General features: G+C 42.1%; 1 protein-coding gene across 1 annotated transcript in view; it reads left to right on the top strand.

The window, feature by feature from the left end:
- The window catches only part of OVCH2 (ovochymase 2), a 996,115-nt gene that overhangs the window by 554,279 nt on the left and 423,902 nt on the right, over window positions 1-17,934 (top strand). The window contains exon 8 of the mRNA XM_078680899.1: window positions 15,952-15,975. Coding sequence (XP_078537025.1) covers window positions 15,952-15,975 — 24 coding nt within the window. The remainder of the gene's footprint in view (window positions 1-15,951; window positions 15,976-17,934) is intronic.

Genomic DNA, 17,934 nt, shown 5'->3' with positions numbered 1-17,934 from the left:
TCTGTCACTAATGAACAAGTCGGTATGGGTCTTCTAATACAGGCCGGTATTGACACGTTAGGAGATCTCTACCATGATGGAGTATTCAGGAATATAGACGATTTATCGTATATCAGTAATCAAACCGCCCTGTTTCGCTTCACATATTACAGGTTACAAAGAGCAATTCGAGATCTATACCCAAACTACCCGACTGAACCCGCCTGCCTGAACACGCTGCAGTGCGTCATCACCTCTTCAAATTCAGCACACCTAGTGTCACGACTATACAAACTGGCCCAAAGCGAGATCCCATTCACATCCACTAAAGCACGGGCGCGCTGGAATGAGTGCCTATCAGACCCTCTAACTGAAAAAGAATGGTACACCACCTGCACACTAATCAAGCTACTCACTCCTAATGGCAATTTACGCATACTACACCTAAAATACCTCCATCAATCATACCACACCCCAACACGTCTACACAAGTTTGGGCTGCGAGAAGATGCCAAATGTAAAAGATGCGGTGAGCAGGACGCAGACTTCATTCACCTGGCCTGGTCATGCCCGAAAATACAAGACTATTGGGGGCAAGTGATTATAATTCTCCGGAGAATGGTGGGACTAGAGATTGACTGCACTATACAATTGTGTCTTCTAGGCCTGCTACAAGGGGTAAGAGCAGGGAAACGTAAATATTGTGCAATCGCCCTGTTGTTAGCCAAACGGCAAATATCACAATGTTGGGGCAGCACCAGAGTACCAAACACGAAACAATGGCTAAAAGACCTAGCGCACTGCAAGACTCAATTGCTGACTTATGAAGAAGAGCTGCCAGCAAAGTCTAGACCGACAGACTATTGGACTTATCTAACGAACTATTTGCAGAATGTAGACAAGTCGGAATCTCCGTGAACCCTTCGGTCACTAGCCCCGCTTATCTCAGGTTTACTATGTGACATTTGTGCACTGAAGCAATGTTACCGAATATACTGTACAGACTATAGTGATGTCTAATTGTTATCATGCATGTTGGGATGACGAATGCGGGAATGTACTGGTATCTGTTGTATTACCATTTCTGATGGTTGTACTTACTTGTTTTGAAAATCAATAAAAAGATTTTAAAAAAAAATAATACAAGAGACACGACATGACGAGTAGCATGTCTGCAGTCCAATCACCATGACTATGTACACGGCATGACACTGAGGTGGCTGAGTGCGGACCACAACCCGAAAGGAGCAAATCACACTCAGAAACAACCACCTGCACAAACAACCCTCTGACGTCAACAACACATCTATGGACAAGCCATGCCCAAGAGTCACAACTCGACAAAGAGCACAAGTTACCCAAGTCTGCAACATCTCAGCACCGTGGAAGCACAGAACTGACAGGCACACCGCATGAAAGGAACCAGTGGCAGACAAATCAGAGCCACAGGAGCGAATCACCCAACATGCAGAATACACACATAAGTATAAGTGCACCTTGACATTGACACCAACCCGGTACAAACAGTAACACCTCCACAACAGAACACAGGACACAACTGGTGCCGCAAATGTGCACAACATGGCAAATCACATTTGGTACAGCAGGAAACTGTGACATGACAATGTACAAGTACAACCTGTATCCTGCAAATATGTTTTATTCACACATGCTGTGCTTTTGGACATTTTGTACTGTCCCATGATTGCCAGGGATGGCCACAATGCCACGTGCTCATGAGAAGTAATTGTCAATGATAGTGTTCCTATGGGCCATTCCTGCCGCAGCTGCATTGGTATGTGGGCTACCTGCCCCATCATCCCCATCATCGTCCGATCCATGGGGCTATAGTGCATACACAGATGTTGTGCAACACACAACATGCAACGATCATCTTGCACACGATATCCGGGCTGTACAGGACCTTTCCACCTGTGCCACCCAGGCACCTGATACGTGACTTCAACACGCCAAATGTGGGTTCAACGATGCCCCTGGTGCGTATGTGTGCCGCATTGTACTGCCTCTGGGCCGGTGTGTTCGGGGGGGTCGGAGGGGTGTCATCATCCATGGGCAGAGTGCATATCCTTGATCACCTGTGACAGTACAGGGAGAAAAGAGTCAATACTCAGTTCGGCAGGATGTGATGGCAGGCCCACTAATCCAGTGACGCCTGTGCTGGCTATGTGTGGGGTGAGTGTAAGCAAGCCCTCAGGGAATAGATGGTGCTAGCAACAACTCCATCAGGCACTCAGAAATGCAATGTCAGAACAACAAGGGGGATGACTTGAGTCGCACAGGGTTAGTGGCCCCGGATGCACATCGGCCACAACGGGCCCACAGCCATGGGACTCTGACCTGCAGGAGACTGGGATAGGGTCATGAGGGCCAGGCCCGGACTGGCCGTTGCGGGCACCTGGCAATCCCCCGGTGTGTTGCAAGGGTGCGGTCCGGTTTTGGACCCTGGGGGCCGTTTTTGTTACAGGGCCGTTTTTGCAGCATAGCTGCAAAATCGTCCCTGTAACAAAATCAGCCCAAAACCGTCCCAGGCAAAGAGCTCGATCGCACCCCCAGGGGGCCGGCCGAGCACTTTGCCAGGGCCGGTTTTGGTTCTCAGTCTGTCCCTGATGAGGGCAGAGCAGGGTCTCGTATGTGTTATAGGTGCCTTCCACAGAGTGTCTCGGGGGAGAATGGGAGGTCTACCCCCAGGGCGTAATGCAGAGGGCACATGCCAGCTGTGTCCGGCAGCATGGCGGATATGAATGCCACAGACTCATGCCAGACACCAAGTCCATACCTGCCCGTTGCTGATGACAACCCCCAGGCCACAGGCTCAGAGACCAACGTTGTTCCTCCGGAGGCAGACGGTCACTCACAGCGCACAGCGTTAGTTGCACCATGTGTCGCCAGCTTGCGTTGAACAGAGTTAGTGGCCCCAAGTGTCGCAGGCTTGCGTTGAACAGGGTTAGTGGCATCACTTGCCACCGGCTTGCGTTGAACAGGGTTAGTGGCACTACATGTCGCAGGCCTGTGACACGGAATTATGCCTCACTGATCGAAGGGAGTCTGGTGCTGTCACGGACTTGGGTTCACTGCCATTCAGGACTTAGGACACAGTTCCACATGTGGGACCTTCTGGGACAAAGAGGACACCGGTGAAGTATGTCAATAAGTAAGGAGTAATGTGGGTCAGCGCCATGGGGGCCAGCAATAGACTACGGAGGCTGCAGAGGTCGCGGGACTGGGGCTTGGAGCTTGCACTGGCACGTGGTGGGCAGCCTTTGACACACAACAGTGTCGGCAGGTGAACAGTGCGGCCTTGGGGTGCTGGGGGGGGCATGCCTGGTCTGGGTATCAGCGTTCTGGGGTGCAGCAGGTGCACAGGGTCACAGGCCCCGCTGCTCACTGAGTCGGCCTCTTGGCAGACTGCGAGGCGCCGACCTGTCAGTGACATTGGCCTTTTTGGGCGAGAACCACACTCTGCGCCACTGGGTTTTTATCCATACCCCAGCGCAACCCTGGCATACTCAGGGCCAATCCACTATGCACACAGGGGGGACACAGCGAGCGACAATACCACTATCTAAGCCACGGCCTGGGGTGACATGATTGCGTCCACTGTTCACTATTCTCCGGTCACCAGCAGCTGTGGTCTTCATGGACATATCTGTGGCTTGAATACCCATGTCTGTCCTGCACATCCACGCCTCACTTGTCGTTGTGTACATTCCCATTCACGGGTCACTTGCATCCTTCGCACATGGCTGCATTCCGCATCTACACACGTTCAACTGTTGTGTGGATGTGGTCCCATGATATAGCTGTTTTGTGTGCAGGGGTAGTCCAGGATCACCATGGAGTAGTGTTGTCGTGTCTGGTAGGTGGGCATGTTGATTGACATGTTGTATTTGGTTTGGTAACGTGTGCATTCCCATAGTTGTGCATTGTGTGATGGTGGCTTTGAGGTGTGTGGTGTGTTGATTTGGCACTTACCAACAAGCAGTCCAGTTCCATATGTGCTATCCTGGAAGTGCTGGTTGATGATGCACTGTCAGGATATGTAGGAATAGTGCACACTGCCGGGGTAGTTTGCGACAACATTGGTGAACATTCCCTGGTGGTCTACTATTGCCTGCACATTGATGGAATGCATGTGCTTTCTGTTGCGGACATGTGTGCAGTCTATTGCCCCCTGCTGATTCTATCAATGTCAAAGAATCTTAACTTCAATGCATCTCATTAGGGACCCACTGATAAATGTCTTGCCACAGGATAAGATAAATCTACATTTTTGATAGCACGTTATAATTAGGTTCAGTTTTTTCACACACAAAACTATAGAAATTCAGCAGGTATAGTTACCTGAGATAACTATTATTTAAGCCTCTGCAATGTACTGCTTATGCCCCCACATAGTACATCACTCATGACATGGTCAGTGACATAACTCATGACAACACTGATAACACTTCAAATAACATCACTGATGAAATTATCATCCAGCAAAGTGAACTTCAATATACTTAATTAAATACCATTTACATTGTTTAAAATTAAAAAGAAGATATAGGTGACACTAGCAGAGAAGTCTTAGAGGAGAGGCCAATGTGTGACAAGCCACTAGTAAAATAATTCATTAGTTTTAAGAAAGGTGTGAGCAAAGAGGTGAGTCTGTTTTAAATGTCTACTTCACTGAGCTAGAGAAAGGTCTTAGTGAACAGATGAATATATTGCAATCTACAACTACAGTTATTTATCGCAAAGGAGAGAGGTCGAAGGAAACTGGTCAGTATGTCATAAAACAGAACTATTCTTAGCCATCATTGTGAAGTGAAGTCTCAATGAATCGTTTAGAGTATCGCAAAGCAATACCATACTCATACATCAGCAGGGGACGTATGTCAATGTAGAGGCTAGTTTATTAATAAATAGTATACTCAATTTAAAAACTGTATTATAGATCAGATGACAATTGTTAGTAATAGTATCACTAACTAGTAGTACAGAACGAATAGTAATTTAACTTATACAGTAGCTTAGCATATATCTGTAAGTGTCAAAAGCTTTTACAAAACACACTCACTGTGGGATTTCATCAGTGATGTCATTTGAGATGTCATCAATGATGTCACTGGCCATGTCATGAGTGATGTAATATGTGAGGTCATAAGCAGTGCATTGCGGGGGTTTCATTTATAGTTACCTTTAACTGCTCAACTTCACCGGTTTTGTACAAGTGGAATCTGATCCTAAATATAATGTCCTTAGAACTTTTGTTTTTTTCAGTGAATTTTTCAGTGTTTTTTTTTTTCCAACTCTTTGTCACCCTTTCCCTGGACCAATTCAAACAGAGAGCACACCAAGCCATGTTACGCTGTCCATATAGCCGTATTTATTTTCTCGTACTGCAAATTAAAGTTAACAAACGCGTTTTGGCGTTGCCGCCTTCGTCAGTGTTAACGTGAAAAGGAATCAGCGAGTTTAAATAAAGTTGTGCTTTACAAACATCGTGTGCATAGAAAGTGACAGTGTGTTTCAGTAAACATAAAAAACGTATCAAGGAATTACTTCATTGTGGCGGCCATCTTAGAATAGTCAAATAAAACATCGAAAATATCAATCTATTTACAAAATCGTTATGTACATATGTGGATGTCCCTTTATTTACAGACAACAATTGAATGATTTCATAAATTTCATTCGAGTAATTTGTGAGTTGATTCACTCCCAATACCAATTCATTGCTGATATTTATGTTTGCGGGTAGTAATAATTTCTAATGTATACTGGCACGACGTGCGTGATTATACTGAATTACATTACATATTTTTATTTAAATTGAAAAAAAATTTTTTCAAAAATATTGAAATTCTAATATTGTTTATTTTATTTTATATTTTTTTAAATATATTTATATATATTTTATATAGCAGGCAATTATATCCTATGGAAGGAAGTTCAAGTTACTGGTAAGTACAGTTAGAATTTCTCTTCAGGATCAGTACTGGGCTCAAACATGCAGGAATTAGGTCTCTCCTGATAACAGGTGAGTAAATCGGAATTCGTAGTTCAGCTGATTTTAGAGGAATATTTGTACGTTTCAAAAATGGACACTTGGAAACTTTTTCAGCAAAAAGCAGGCAATGATATCCTATGGAAGGAAATTCAAGTTACTGGTAAGTACGGTTAGAATTACTTTTCAGAAACAGTACTGGGCTCAAAGATGCAGCACTGAAGTCTCTCCTAATAACAGGTGAGTAAATCGGAAATTGTAGTTCCGCTGATTTTAGAGGAATATTTATAAGTTCCAAAACTCCACACTTAGAAGATTTTCCAAATGAAACCAGCCATTGTTAGCCTATGGAAGGACATTCCAGTTACTGGTAAGTATGGTTAGAATTACGTTTCAGGATCAGTACCGGGCTCAAAGATGTGCACTGAGGTCTCTCCTGATAACAGGTGAGTAAATCGGAATTCGTAGTTCGGCTGATTTTACTTTGTTCCAGTATATATAGAGCCACTTTCTTACACCATCACCTCCCTTCACCACTGTGCAAATACGCCCTGTGGTGCGTTTTAAGTTGGGGAAATAATTAATGCCCACTAGGTACATCCAGTAAGCGCCACAGAGCTGCATAGCAGAGAGATGTCAAAAGGGGCACGGCCTATACCACCTCTCTGCAACGCAGCACAGTGGCGCTTACTGAAAGCACCTGGTGGGCTAGTTGACCCCCAGGGTCCCTCACGATTGAAGGGGAATTATTTCCCCAACTTAAAACGCGCCATAGGGCGTGTTTGCACACATCACCTCAGGCCCAGTCACCTCCCTTCCCCACTGTGTAAACACGCCCTGTGGCCGTTTTTAGTTGGAAGATTAAGTTCCCTTGAATCCTAAGGGTCCTTAGGGACAAATTAGTCCGCTAGGTATATCCAGTAAGCACCATTGCAGAGAGGTGTGAAAAGGGGCCCCGCCTGCACCACCTCTCTGCAACGTGGCGCTTACTGGAAGCACCTGGTGGGCTAGTTGGCCCCCCGTCCCCTCCCTTCACCACTGTGTAAACGCGTCCCTAGGGTCAAACTAGCCCACTAGGTACCTCCAATAAGCACCACAGAGCTGTGTTACAGAGAGGTGGTGCAGGCCATGCCCCTTTTTACACCTCTCTGCAATGGTGCTTACTGGCGATACCTAGTGGGGTCCCTGAGGGTCAAATAGTCCACCAGGTACCTCCAGTATATGCCAAGGGAGCTGCGTTGCAGAGATGTGTTCAGAGGCCACGCCCCTTTTTACACCTCTCTGCAATGCAGCTTTGTGGTGCTTACTGGAGGTACCTAGTGGGCTAGTTTGACCCTAGGAACCCTCAGGATTCAAGGAGACTTAATCTCCAACTTAAAATGGCCACAGGGCACGTTTACACACTGGTGATGGGAGGAGACGGGCCTGAAGTAACGTCTGCAAACCCGCCCTGTGGCGTGTTTTAAGTTGGGGAAATAATTCCCCTTCAATCCTGAGAGCCCCTGGGGGCCAACCAGCCCACCATGTGTTTCCAGTAAGCGCCATTCCGCTGTGTTGTAGAGAGGTGGTCCAGGCCATACCCCTTTTTACACCTCTCTGCAACGCAGCTCTGTGCCGCTAACTGGAGATACCTGGTGGGCTAGTTGGACCCAAGGGACACTCAGGATTCAAGGGGTCTTTATCCTCCAAATTAAAACGGCCACAGGGCGTGTTTGCACACGTCAGCCCAGCCCCCCCTCCCTTCACCAGTGTGCAAACGCGCCCTGTGGCACGATTTAAGAGGTATTTTAAATCCCCCTGCCCTATTATGTCCTGGGGTCTTACAGAGGAGGCCATGGTAATCACAGAGGTACCTCAACGCATAGTGTTCCCTGGTGTATGTAGGTGTTTTAACTGTATTCTAAGTGTCTTTTAGCATAGGACTGGCTCTAGGACTGGTTCGTTAGAGTCAGCTGCCACCAGTACCCATCTTCTAAAGTTGAGGGTACAGGATGATTTTGCAACAAGGCCTCTTTCTGCTCCTCTCTTTGTTCTTTCTGCACGTCTTCCTTCTTCCTGCACTTTTCTTCGTCTTTGAGGACTTCTGTTGCCTCTTTCTGCATTTCTTTTTCTTCTTTCTGTGTGTTTTTTCTTATTGCTTCACATGTCCTACCTCTGTAGGCATAGTTGGAAGCTAGCATTTAAAAAACCTTTGAAATTAACTGAAAAAACCATAGGGCTCAGACACGTTACAGTTAGAAATTAGCATTTAAAAAACCTTCAAAATTCACGGAAAAAAACAGAGGTTTCAGGCACGTTATAGTTAGAAATTAACATTTAAAAAACCTTAGAAATTCACTGAAAAAACCATAGGTTTCAGGGGCGTTATAATTAGTTGGACATTTCACTCGTACGAAACCATTGAAATTCCCCCGTTATAGTTAGTTCAGCTAACTATAACTCGCGCTCCAGCAATACACTGCTGATGACGTTACATATTACATCACTCATGACATGGTCAGTGACATCACTGATGACATCTCAAATTACATCACTGATGACATCATCCTTGTGATATAGTGGCAGACCTCCTTTCACCCTAATATAACCTTTGATACACACACTCAAAAATAGAAACTAACATTTTCAAAACAATGGACATACCAATGCCACTTACAACACACCTATTCAGTAATTCCAAGATCTATACACACATCCACTCATTCACCAATAGTCCTATACAGTCACTCATACATGTACTCACTCATCATATGTACTCCTACACCTATACATCCTGTTACACACTGACACTCATCCATAGATGTACTCACACACATAGTCACACATGCAAACAATGTGTCAAACATCCATTAAATTGCATATACAGTTATACACACACCACTACACTTACTGCTACAGAAACTTACACATACTTACTCTCTTAAGCAATCACTTATAGAAACATATACTAATTTATACAGGAACTCTTCCAATCTCTCGCTCTCACATATACTCACTTATATACACCAATACTCACATATACTAGTTCAAAACATATGTAGTTACTCATAGAGACACTATTGAGACAGCCATTTACTCACTAACACACCCATACACACACTCACCCACCCATACAGTCCCGCACACATGCTGTCTTCAACACATACAGACTATCAGTCACTCATTCATGCATCTATGCACTACGTAAGACCCCTCACCGAACCATACAGACACTCAGACACTCATACTGATACTCAAAAAAACAACTAATACCCTATATAGACACTCATGTAGCTACTCACCAACCCATGCAGCCACCTATACACAAAGTGAGAGACTGATACAGATATTTACATATTTAAACATTATTCACTAACCCATGTATTCATTAAGATACACTTAATAAGTCAGTTGTACAATCAATTTTACAAAAAAAAATCCATTTAGACACTTATATACCTATTTATTCTTCCATCGACCTTGAGATATACATATACAAAACATATTTAATTTTCAGAAAAACACACATTCCCTGGATGATGTCATCAGTGATGTTATCAGTGATGTAATTGGAGATGTGTTCAGTGATGCCACTGACCATGTCCTGAGTGATGTAATATGTGACGTCATCAGCAGTGCATTGCGGGCGAGCGAGTTATAGTTAGCTGAACTAACTATAACGGGGTATTTCAATGGTTTTGTACGAGTAAAATGTCCAACTAACTATAACGCCCCTGAAACCTATGGTTTTTTCAGTGAAAAAAATTAATATATCTATACTAATATAATAAAGAGAGAGCCCAAACCTTTGAGGCGGGTAATCTCAGGAACCACAGCACCAATCACAACACCCAATACAGCGTTGGAAAGGGCAGTTGCAGCAGAAGGACATTGGCTATGCAGACGCCCACCATATACATTTAAAAGGTAAAAGAACCGTGCCAGCAAAGTAGTCCTTTGTGGGCGTGTCTGCGTTGTGCTGTGGGCGTGACAAACGCTGGGGGCGTGTGGTACAATCCACCCTTCATGCCATGTCTCATATCGTGTGCTGTGGGCGTGTGCTGGGGCGTGGGCGTGTGCGGGGCACGGGATTACGGGAAAAAAAAGCGAGCGTGTGCCCATTATTTCATTGTTTTTTCTTCCCAGGTTCTGTACATTCCAGCTCCAGGTGTCCACCCTGCTCCCTTTAAATACCCCTGCACCCCATAATCATAACCCACCTTTACTCCTTAAAATACCCCAACACCCTTAAACACTAACCCATCTTAACCCTATAAATATACCCGGTACCCCAAAACCCAAACCTATCCCTAAACCCTAAAAATACACCTTTACCCCAAAACCCAAACCTACCCTTGAACCCTAAAAATACCCCTGTACCCCAAAACCCAAACCTAGCGCTGAACCCTAAAAATACCCCTGTACCCCAAAACTCAAACCTACCCCTGAACCCTCAAATACCCCTGTACCCCAAAACCAAAACCTACCATTGAACCCTAAAAATACCCCTGTACCCCAAAACCCAAACCTAGCGCTGAACCCTAAAAATACCCCTGTACCCCAAAACTCAAACCTACCCCTGAACCCTCAAATACCCCTGTACCCCAAAACCCAAACCTAGTCCTGAACCCTTAAAATACCCCTGTACCCCAAAACCCAAACCTACCCCTGAACCCTAAAAATACCCTTGTACCCCAAAACCCAAACCTAGCCCTGAACCATAAAAATAACTCAGTATCCCAAAACCCAAACCTACCCCTGAACCCTAAAATACCCCTGTACCCCAAAACCCAAACCTAGCCCTGAAACCTAAAAATACCCCTGTACCCCAAACCTAGCCCTGAACCCTTAAAATACCCCTGTACCCCAAAACCCAAACCTACCCCTGAACCCTAAAAATAACCCTATACCCCAAAACCAAAACCTAGCCCTGAACCCTAAAAATACCCCTGTACCCTAAAACCCATACCTATCCCTAAACCCTAAAACTACGCCTGTACCCCATAACCCACACTATATCTGAACCCTTAAAATACCCAAACACCCCAAAACATATACCTCAATACCCCAAAACATATACCCCTTTACCCATACTTACCTTATCCAAACATAAAAAAACATGCTTTTACCATTCATGCATTTACAACGAATTTCGTTGTAAACGTATGCGTGGTAAAAGCATATAAAATGTAATGCCATGCGTTATAATGGCATTGCGGAGTCATGGTACTTTAGTAATGAAAGTATGCGGAGTGATGGTATCTGGAAAGAAAGTTGCGGAATAATGGGTGTTTACCCTCCCCCGGTAAGTACATTGGTGGCACGGCGGCCCACATCTCCAGCAACATACTCATATTTTTTCACCACCAATTTGAAAAATGCACAGGTCTCTCTCATTGATGGCCAGCACCGACATACACTTTTAGACACACCTCCAGCCACAAGTTCTAGAATTGCGAACTTTAGAGCTGGGGAGCTACGTTCGAATCTCGGCATCAGCTCAACATCCTGTGATTCCAGGCAAATCGCTTTGTCTCCCCGTGCCTACCACAAATGAATGTGTTCTTCTGTAATGTAAATTGTGCTCATGCCATGTTGTCGAGTTCGCGCTATATAATATTGCAAGGAAAAATAAAGTAGGGAAACTCGAGTTCACACACTACTGAACGCGCACTCTTAAGTGCATCAGCAGTGCACTGTGAATCGGAGCGTTTCACAGACCTGTCACAGATAAGAAATGCTATCAAAACGAAATCCTACAAAACAATATACTATTGGCCGGCAGCAATTCATACCCGGACAACGTCGGGACGGGCTGCTAGTATATATATATATATATTCCACAACTCGAATCTTCTCCATGGTAAAGAAAATCCTCAAGCCGCTCTAATCAGCATAGAAAGTATTTATTTTCTGGTAGAAAGGAGACGTGTTTCGACCAGAGCCGTGGTCTTGATCACATGATCCTAACATAGAGTCATAGGGTTCTTAAAGGCACAAGTAACAGCTTCAGGCATGACGCGGCAATCAAACAACATAAACAAAGTATTCAAACAAACACAAAATGAAAAAAGCTTCTCGTGCTTCTTAAAGGCATCATTTGTGTTACATTACTCACACATAAAATACTGCCATTTCAGTGGAGTATTGATCCGAAAAAATACACTTAATCAGATCATTATAAAATGTGTTGATGTCAATGAAGTTTTGTTCAAATTAGAAGAAAAAAACTTTACAACTTACTATACCAGTGAACTTGAAGACAATATGTTGTCACAAGATTTCATGTTCTCCCTATACACATTAGTAACAATAGATTAATTGCATTAGGTTGCGACATACTTGTGATGTAAGGGTCCAGGTTAAGCATATCTATACAATTTAGGTATAGTACATGATGAAACTTTTTGGATGCATGGATTCCACGCATCAACAGAAATTACAGTACAGTACCAAATCAAACAGATTAGCCACATTATCCCAAACAATTTAACCGTTCAAGAGTGTAAGTTTCATGCACACAGATAACCCTCCAATCTCTATCAGTCTAAGCATGTATTCTCCTCATCAAATGAATAAAGGGGTGGAGGCTATCTCTAGTAGACTCAGGATTACTAGGAGTGGTGGTTGTTCACTGGAACATCTGTCCACTAAGGTGCACGTAAGCTTTACTGTGGTGAATACGTCAGATCCTTAATCTCATCTACCTAGATTCATACAAAGCAATGAAGAGAGACAAATATGTCAAGCCGTAGTGGTATATGGCATCACCATTCTAAATAATATGGACAATTAGTGAAAATTCTCCACTTCATAATTTTTCACACATCACAACTGTACATTCAAGAATTCTAGGTGAATGGACTAATGCACAACAGGGACTGGGCCATAACCAAATGAAAAATAAATATGATAAGGTGAAGGAAAAGAAAAGGTACTAAAAATCTATGGGGGTTAGGAAGAGTTCTGCCAAGACTCAGTTAAGAATTCATTGATATGGATCATAGATGTGAAAATAACGGGAAACAACCTTTACAACGCAGTCAGCACATCGCACTACATTTACAACACAGTCATTACATTGCAACATCCTTAACAACGCATGTCACTACAACGCAACCATTACATTGCATGTCACTACAACGCAGGCATTACATCGCATGTCATTACAACGCATACCATTACAACGCATAGTACCCCTACACTATCCAACACTTACCTTACTGTTGCACCCCCTGGAGTTAGAATAGTAATTTTTACCCCTACACTATCCAACACTTACCCTACCGTTGCACCCCCTGGAGTTAGAAGAGTAATTTTTACCCCTACACTATCCAACACTTACCCTACTGTTGAACCCCATGGAGTTAGAATAGTCATTTTTACCCCTACACTATCCAACATTTACCTTAAATGAAATGTAATGGTATGCATTGTAAAGGTTTGCGGTGTAAAGGTATAATGCAATGTAATGGAATGCATTGCAAATGTATTTAAAAAAAATTAGTTGTAAGGCAGGCGATGTAAATGTATGCATTGTAAGGGATGTTGCATTGTAAAAACTGCATTGTAAAGGCATGCGTTGTAAATGTATGTGTTGTAACATCATATATTCGAAAATAACTCCTCATCATAGTTCATACCATCAGGGAACATGGTACCAGCTTGCAAAACAAACAGGGATTCTAACCTTCACAGGGATGCTACTCGGTTACCGCCCCTTGTGCGAACAGGGACTGTGTCCAAACCGAAAATCTTTGCTTGGGTCCACTCTGCTGCATGTTTATCATAAAAATGTTTGGCTGTGCTATAGCTGAAGTCACTATTTCTTATGGCGCTCCAGTGTCCGTTTTTAACTGAAAAGGTTGTTGAGCCAATGTACCACATGTTACAAGGACATGTTATAGCATAAACCACGTGTCGGGTACCGCACATAATAAATTTAGGGATTTTCGATCTAATGTGCGTCCTTTTAAGGGTGACTTCAGTAATGCTATTGCTGTGCCTGCAAGCCTTACAGTTGCTACACTTACGGAAAACTTTGGCTTGTTTTACCCAATTAGTTTCCTTGCCAGAGAGATGACTTTGGACAAGTAAGTCTCTAAGTGAGAGATTCTTTTGGTATGTCAGAGTGGGACCCATATCAACTTTGTTCCTTAGAACGTGATCTTGTGTTAGTATGCCCCACCTAGATTTTAGTATTATCCGCAGCTGTCCAGCTTGGCTGCTAAATTTAGTGACAAACCTTATGGGTTCCTGTGTCTATACTTTTGCGATACTGAGATTGGGTGACTGGAATAATATTTCATCTCTACTTAGAACTTCCACTCTCACATCTGCTTGTTTAAGAGCCTTACAGGGTAACCTCTTGCCCTAAACCTATGTGCATATATATGTATATATATATATACATGTATACATATAGATATATATATCCCAGATTCAAAGTAACGATCCAGCACTCACGAGGGGTACAAGACAAAACTTTATTGGTCTTCAAAAGATGCTCAGACGGGTTTTGGCAAAACTGCCTTTGTCAATGTCGGCCAGCGTGCCGCACTGCTCGCATTTATACTTCAATTTCAAAATCATTGAAACAACATTCATTGACATAGATGTAGGACTGAAAAATAACATCATTCAGCTTTTGCGATTTTGGGCGCCATTTTGGAACATTCAAAATATTTAGAAAGCAATTAATCTTGCCGTTCAGTGTCAGCAATATGATAATTAGCTGTCATTGCATGATTAAGCTGAATAACATGTATGCATTTAATCAATGATACGGTAAGATTATAAATCCTTTGACAGCTAAAGCAATCAAATGAACAACACATCTGATTAGATGCTATGTCGCCCTATATGGGCTTACCCTGCTTAGTATTAGTACCCTCTTTGTTCATTGAGCCCTGTATGGGCCTTATCCAAAAGCAATTGAGTGAGCAATTCATCTGATTAGATGCTCTATCGCCCTGTATGGGCTTACACTGACACTGCTTTGCATTAGTTGCCTATGTGTTTATTCTGCCCTGTATGGGCTTTACCAAAAGGTCTCTATTTGCACTCTACACATAGCTGGCACGCCTTAATCACTATTCTAACCTAATTAAACTTGTGTGTCCTTCTGAATCATACTGTGAATAAACTGCCTGATTAGGAGTTACAGGTGGATTGGTAGTCCTTCACTTTTATTTAAACCGTTTTGTACCTTAGTTTGCATGTCTATTATTAACTTACAGACTTAAAGACTGAGTGGTAAATGTTGATTCCCCTCCCATAGCGAGAGGAGCATTGTCTTTTTTTTGTTTTTCTAAATAAAACCCCACTTCTGTGTTTTATGTGGAAAATAAAAAAAATAAGTGTGGTGCATGGCTCCATCATGTTGATGGAGCCCTGCATCAAAGTAAAAAAATCATTGATAGGAACTGGTGGTCATTTCAAAGTTTGGCGGGTGGAGTTATCTCGGCCTGGAGGACAATAAGTCCTCCGCCAGCCCAACGGAGAATACTCCATCCAACAAATTAGAAATATTACAATGTATTATAAAACATATATATATATATATATATATATATATATATATATATATATATATATATATATATATATATATGTATATATATATATATGTATATATATATATATATATATATATATATATATATATATATATATATATATATATATATATATATATATATATATATATATATATATTATGTACCTATTATATTCCTGATTTTGAGCAACATTGTTAAGGGTCCTTAGGGTCCTTACCCATGGTATGCAGCTTCTGAGCTATCCTAGGGGATCCTCAGCAAGCAGATAATTTGACCTGGAATATACCTGTAAAATGTGTTATAGGAGTGCTGATCATTTTTTTCCCCTTCACAATCCATGTACAGTGTTTTAAAAGGACTAAAACAGTCAGATTTTGATGAAAGCTCACATATTTATGAAATCTTTGTTTTTTTATTTAGATGGAACATGTGAGGAATATAAAAGTGAGTACCAATTTATTTATATATTTTTAGCTATCAACTCTGTATCTAAACTGTATCTTTCAGGCTTTTACACTTATACAATGCACAACTCAATAGGCCTCAATGTGACTTTAATAAAAATAGGATGACTAGATCATGGTATTTTAATTATATGTAAGGAATAATTGTGGGCACATATTTAGGAGGGGCATTTAACTTCAACTTCAGTTTCTGACACCATCACTACAGTGCATTGACCGCAGCAATCACTCTTGTTTGAAATTAATGTTTTATTTTTGCAACATATGAAAGGCATACATGTAATGATGAGATCATCGGCTGATTTTCTCAGGTGGAACATTTCATACCAGTGTAATCAATATATAGTTACATCAGAGTGTTTTTATCAAAGTGCTGGCAATAAGACAACAAGAAAGACCTATTTCCATGGATGTTAAAGTGGCTGTTTTCTTGTTTTGTACGACAGCAAGTCTTTGTAAAGTAAGTCCAGTCTACTGTCTAACATCCGACATCTGCAACAGAAATAAGGCAGTCGAAACTGTGGTATTCCAGGATCATTTTTATAGACGCAGCTGTAAGAAATGGGGAGTAGTTAGGTAATTTGCATGCAAATGTGAAGAACATTCACTCAGTCCTAAGGAAGAAGTGATTCAAAAATATTTGTAATGGTATTACACTTACAGCTAAGTACATGTAAGTAACACCTGTAAGATGAAGGGGGATGTGTAATTATCGGAGCATAATCACATGAATAAAACACTGATATTTTTTAAAATTCACAGGTAGCGCTGGAAGAATCCTACATGGTACACTTTTGAAAAGGTAGTTACCATTTTGGAGAACTTACAAGAGTTTCTCACTCACTTGGACAAAATGGCAGAAAAAGACAGGAACAAAGTGTGCAAAAAGTGCCAGACATGCAAACAAATTATACTTAGATCGTTTTTATGAACCATTATTATTACAATACACTGTCATTAAGTCAGTGGGAATTGAGCTATGGTCAAACCGAGATGCCAGCCAACCCTGGACCACATCCTGCAGCTACGAACAGCCCTAGAATCAATGAAATTCAAAGCTAAAATATTGACATTTTTCTGAAACAATTTTGAGATATTGCTGGCAATAGACCAACTACGTACATACGACACTACTTTTGTTTGGAGAAATGTGGGACCATGGGAGGTAGGAAAATAGACATTATCATCAGATTCTGGAATTTTCCCTCATAGAAATGTTAGAAAATGATTTGAATTCCCAAACGTTGGATGTGTGCAGGGCATCCTCGATAGGAAAACACACTGGGATTTATCTAATCCTTATCACCCTGGATTACCCTAGATCTCTATTTTTCAGAAAATCCTGGGATTGGTAGGTTTCCCTGAGTCCTGTCCGACCATGGACACACATCTCCCAGTTACCAACCTCTCAAGAATTTATGAAATTGAATAGAATGTGACCACATCATAAGGTAGGCTCCCTTTATGCCAGATACACTACAATCACCTGCCATGGAAGTAGAGTGGAAATGTGGTGTTTTTAGGCATAATTCTGGGATCCACTGAACGAAGAGCTCTCTAGAATACCTTGAGTCGTAAGTTCTCAGAAATACGGAGTATGTCAGGGTTTCCAAGTTGTTAGTTATCACTGGGCAAAAATATAACAACTATCTCCCATCTTGAAATTTGTCTCTTTTAGAAGATGTTTGTTAGAATTTCCCCATCACATTTTTGGCCCATGTTGGAACAAATGTGCAAATGGTGTGAAAAGCGAAACCCCATCCAAAAAATCAAAACATTTCCAGCAGAATTCCAAATCCTCCAACACGTTTGCTTGAAAGCAAAATATACAAGTTATGAAGGGTTTTCATAACACAGTCGTGGGCCAATGACCCATTCCATAAATTATACAAGTGCATCATTGGTACACATAAAAAAAACTAACAGAACCACCAACAGT

Source organism: Lissotriton helveticus, chromosome 3_1 (assembly GCF_964261635.1).
Source record: "Lissotriton helveticus chromosome 3_1, aLisHel1.1, whole genome shotgun sequence".
Classification (NCBI taxonomy): domain Eukaryota; kingdom Metazoa; phylum Chordata; class Amphibia; order Caudata; family Salamandridae; genus Lissotriton; species Lissotriton helveticus.
Note: the sequence above shows the minus strand (reverse complement) of the source record. Positions and strands in the feature narration are given on the sequence as shown.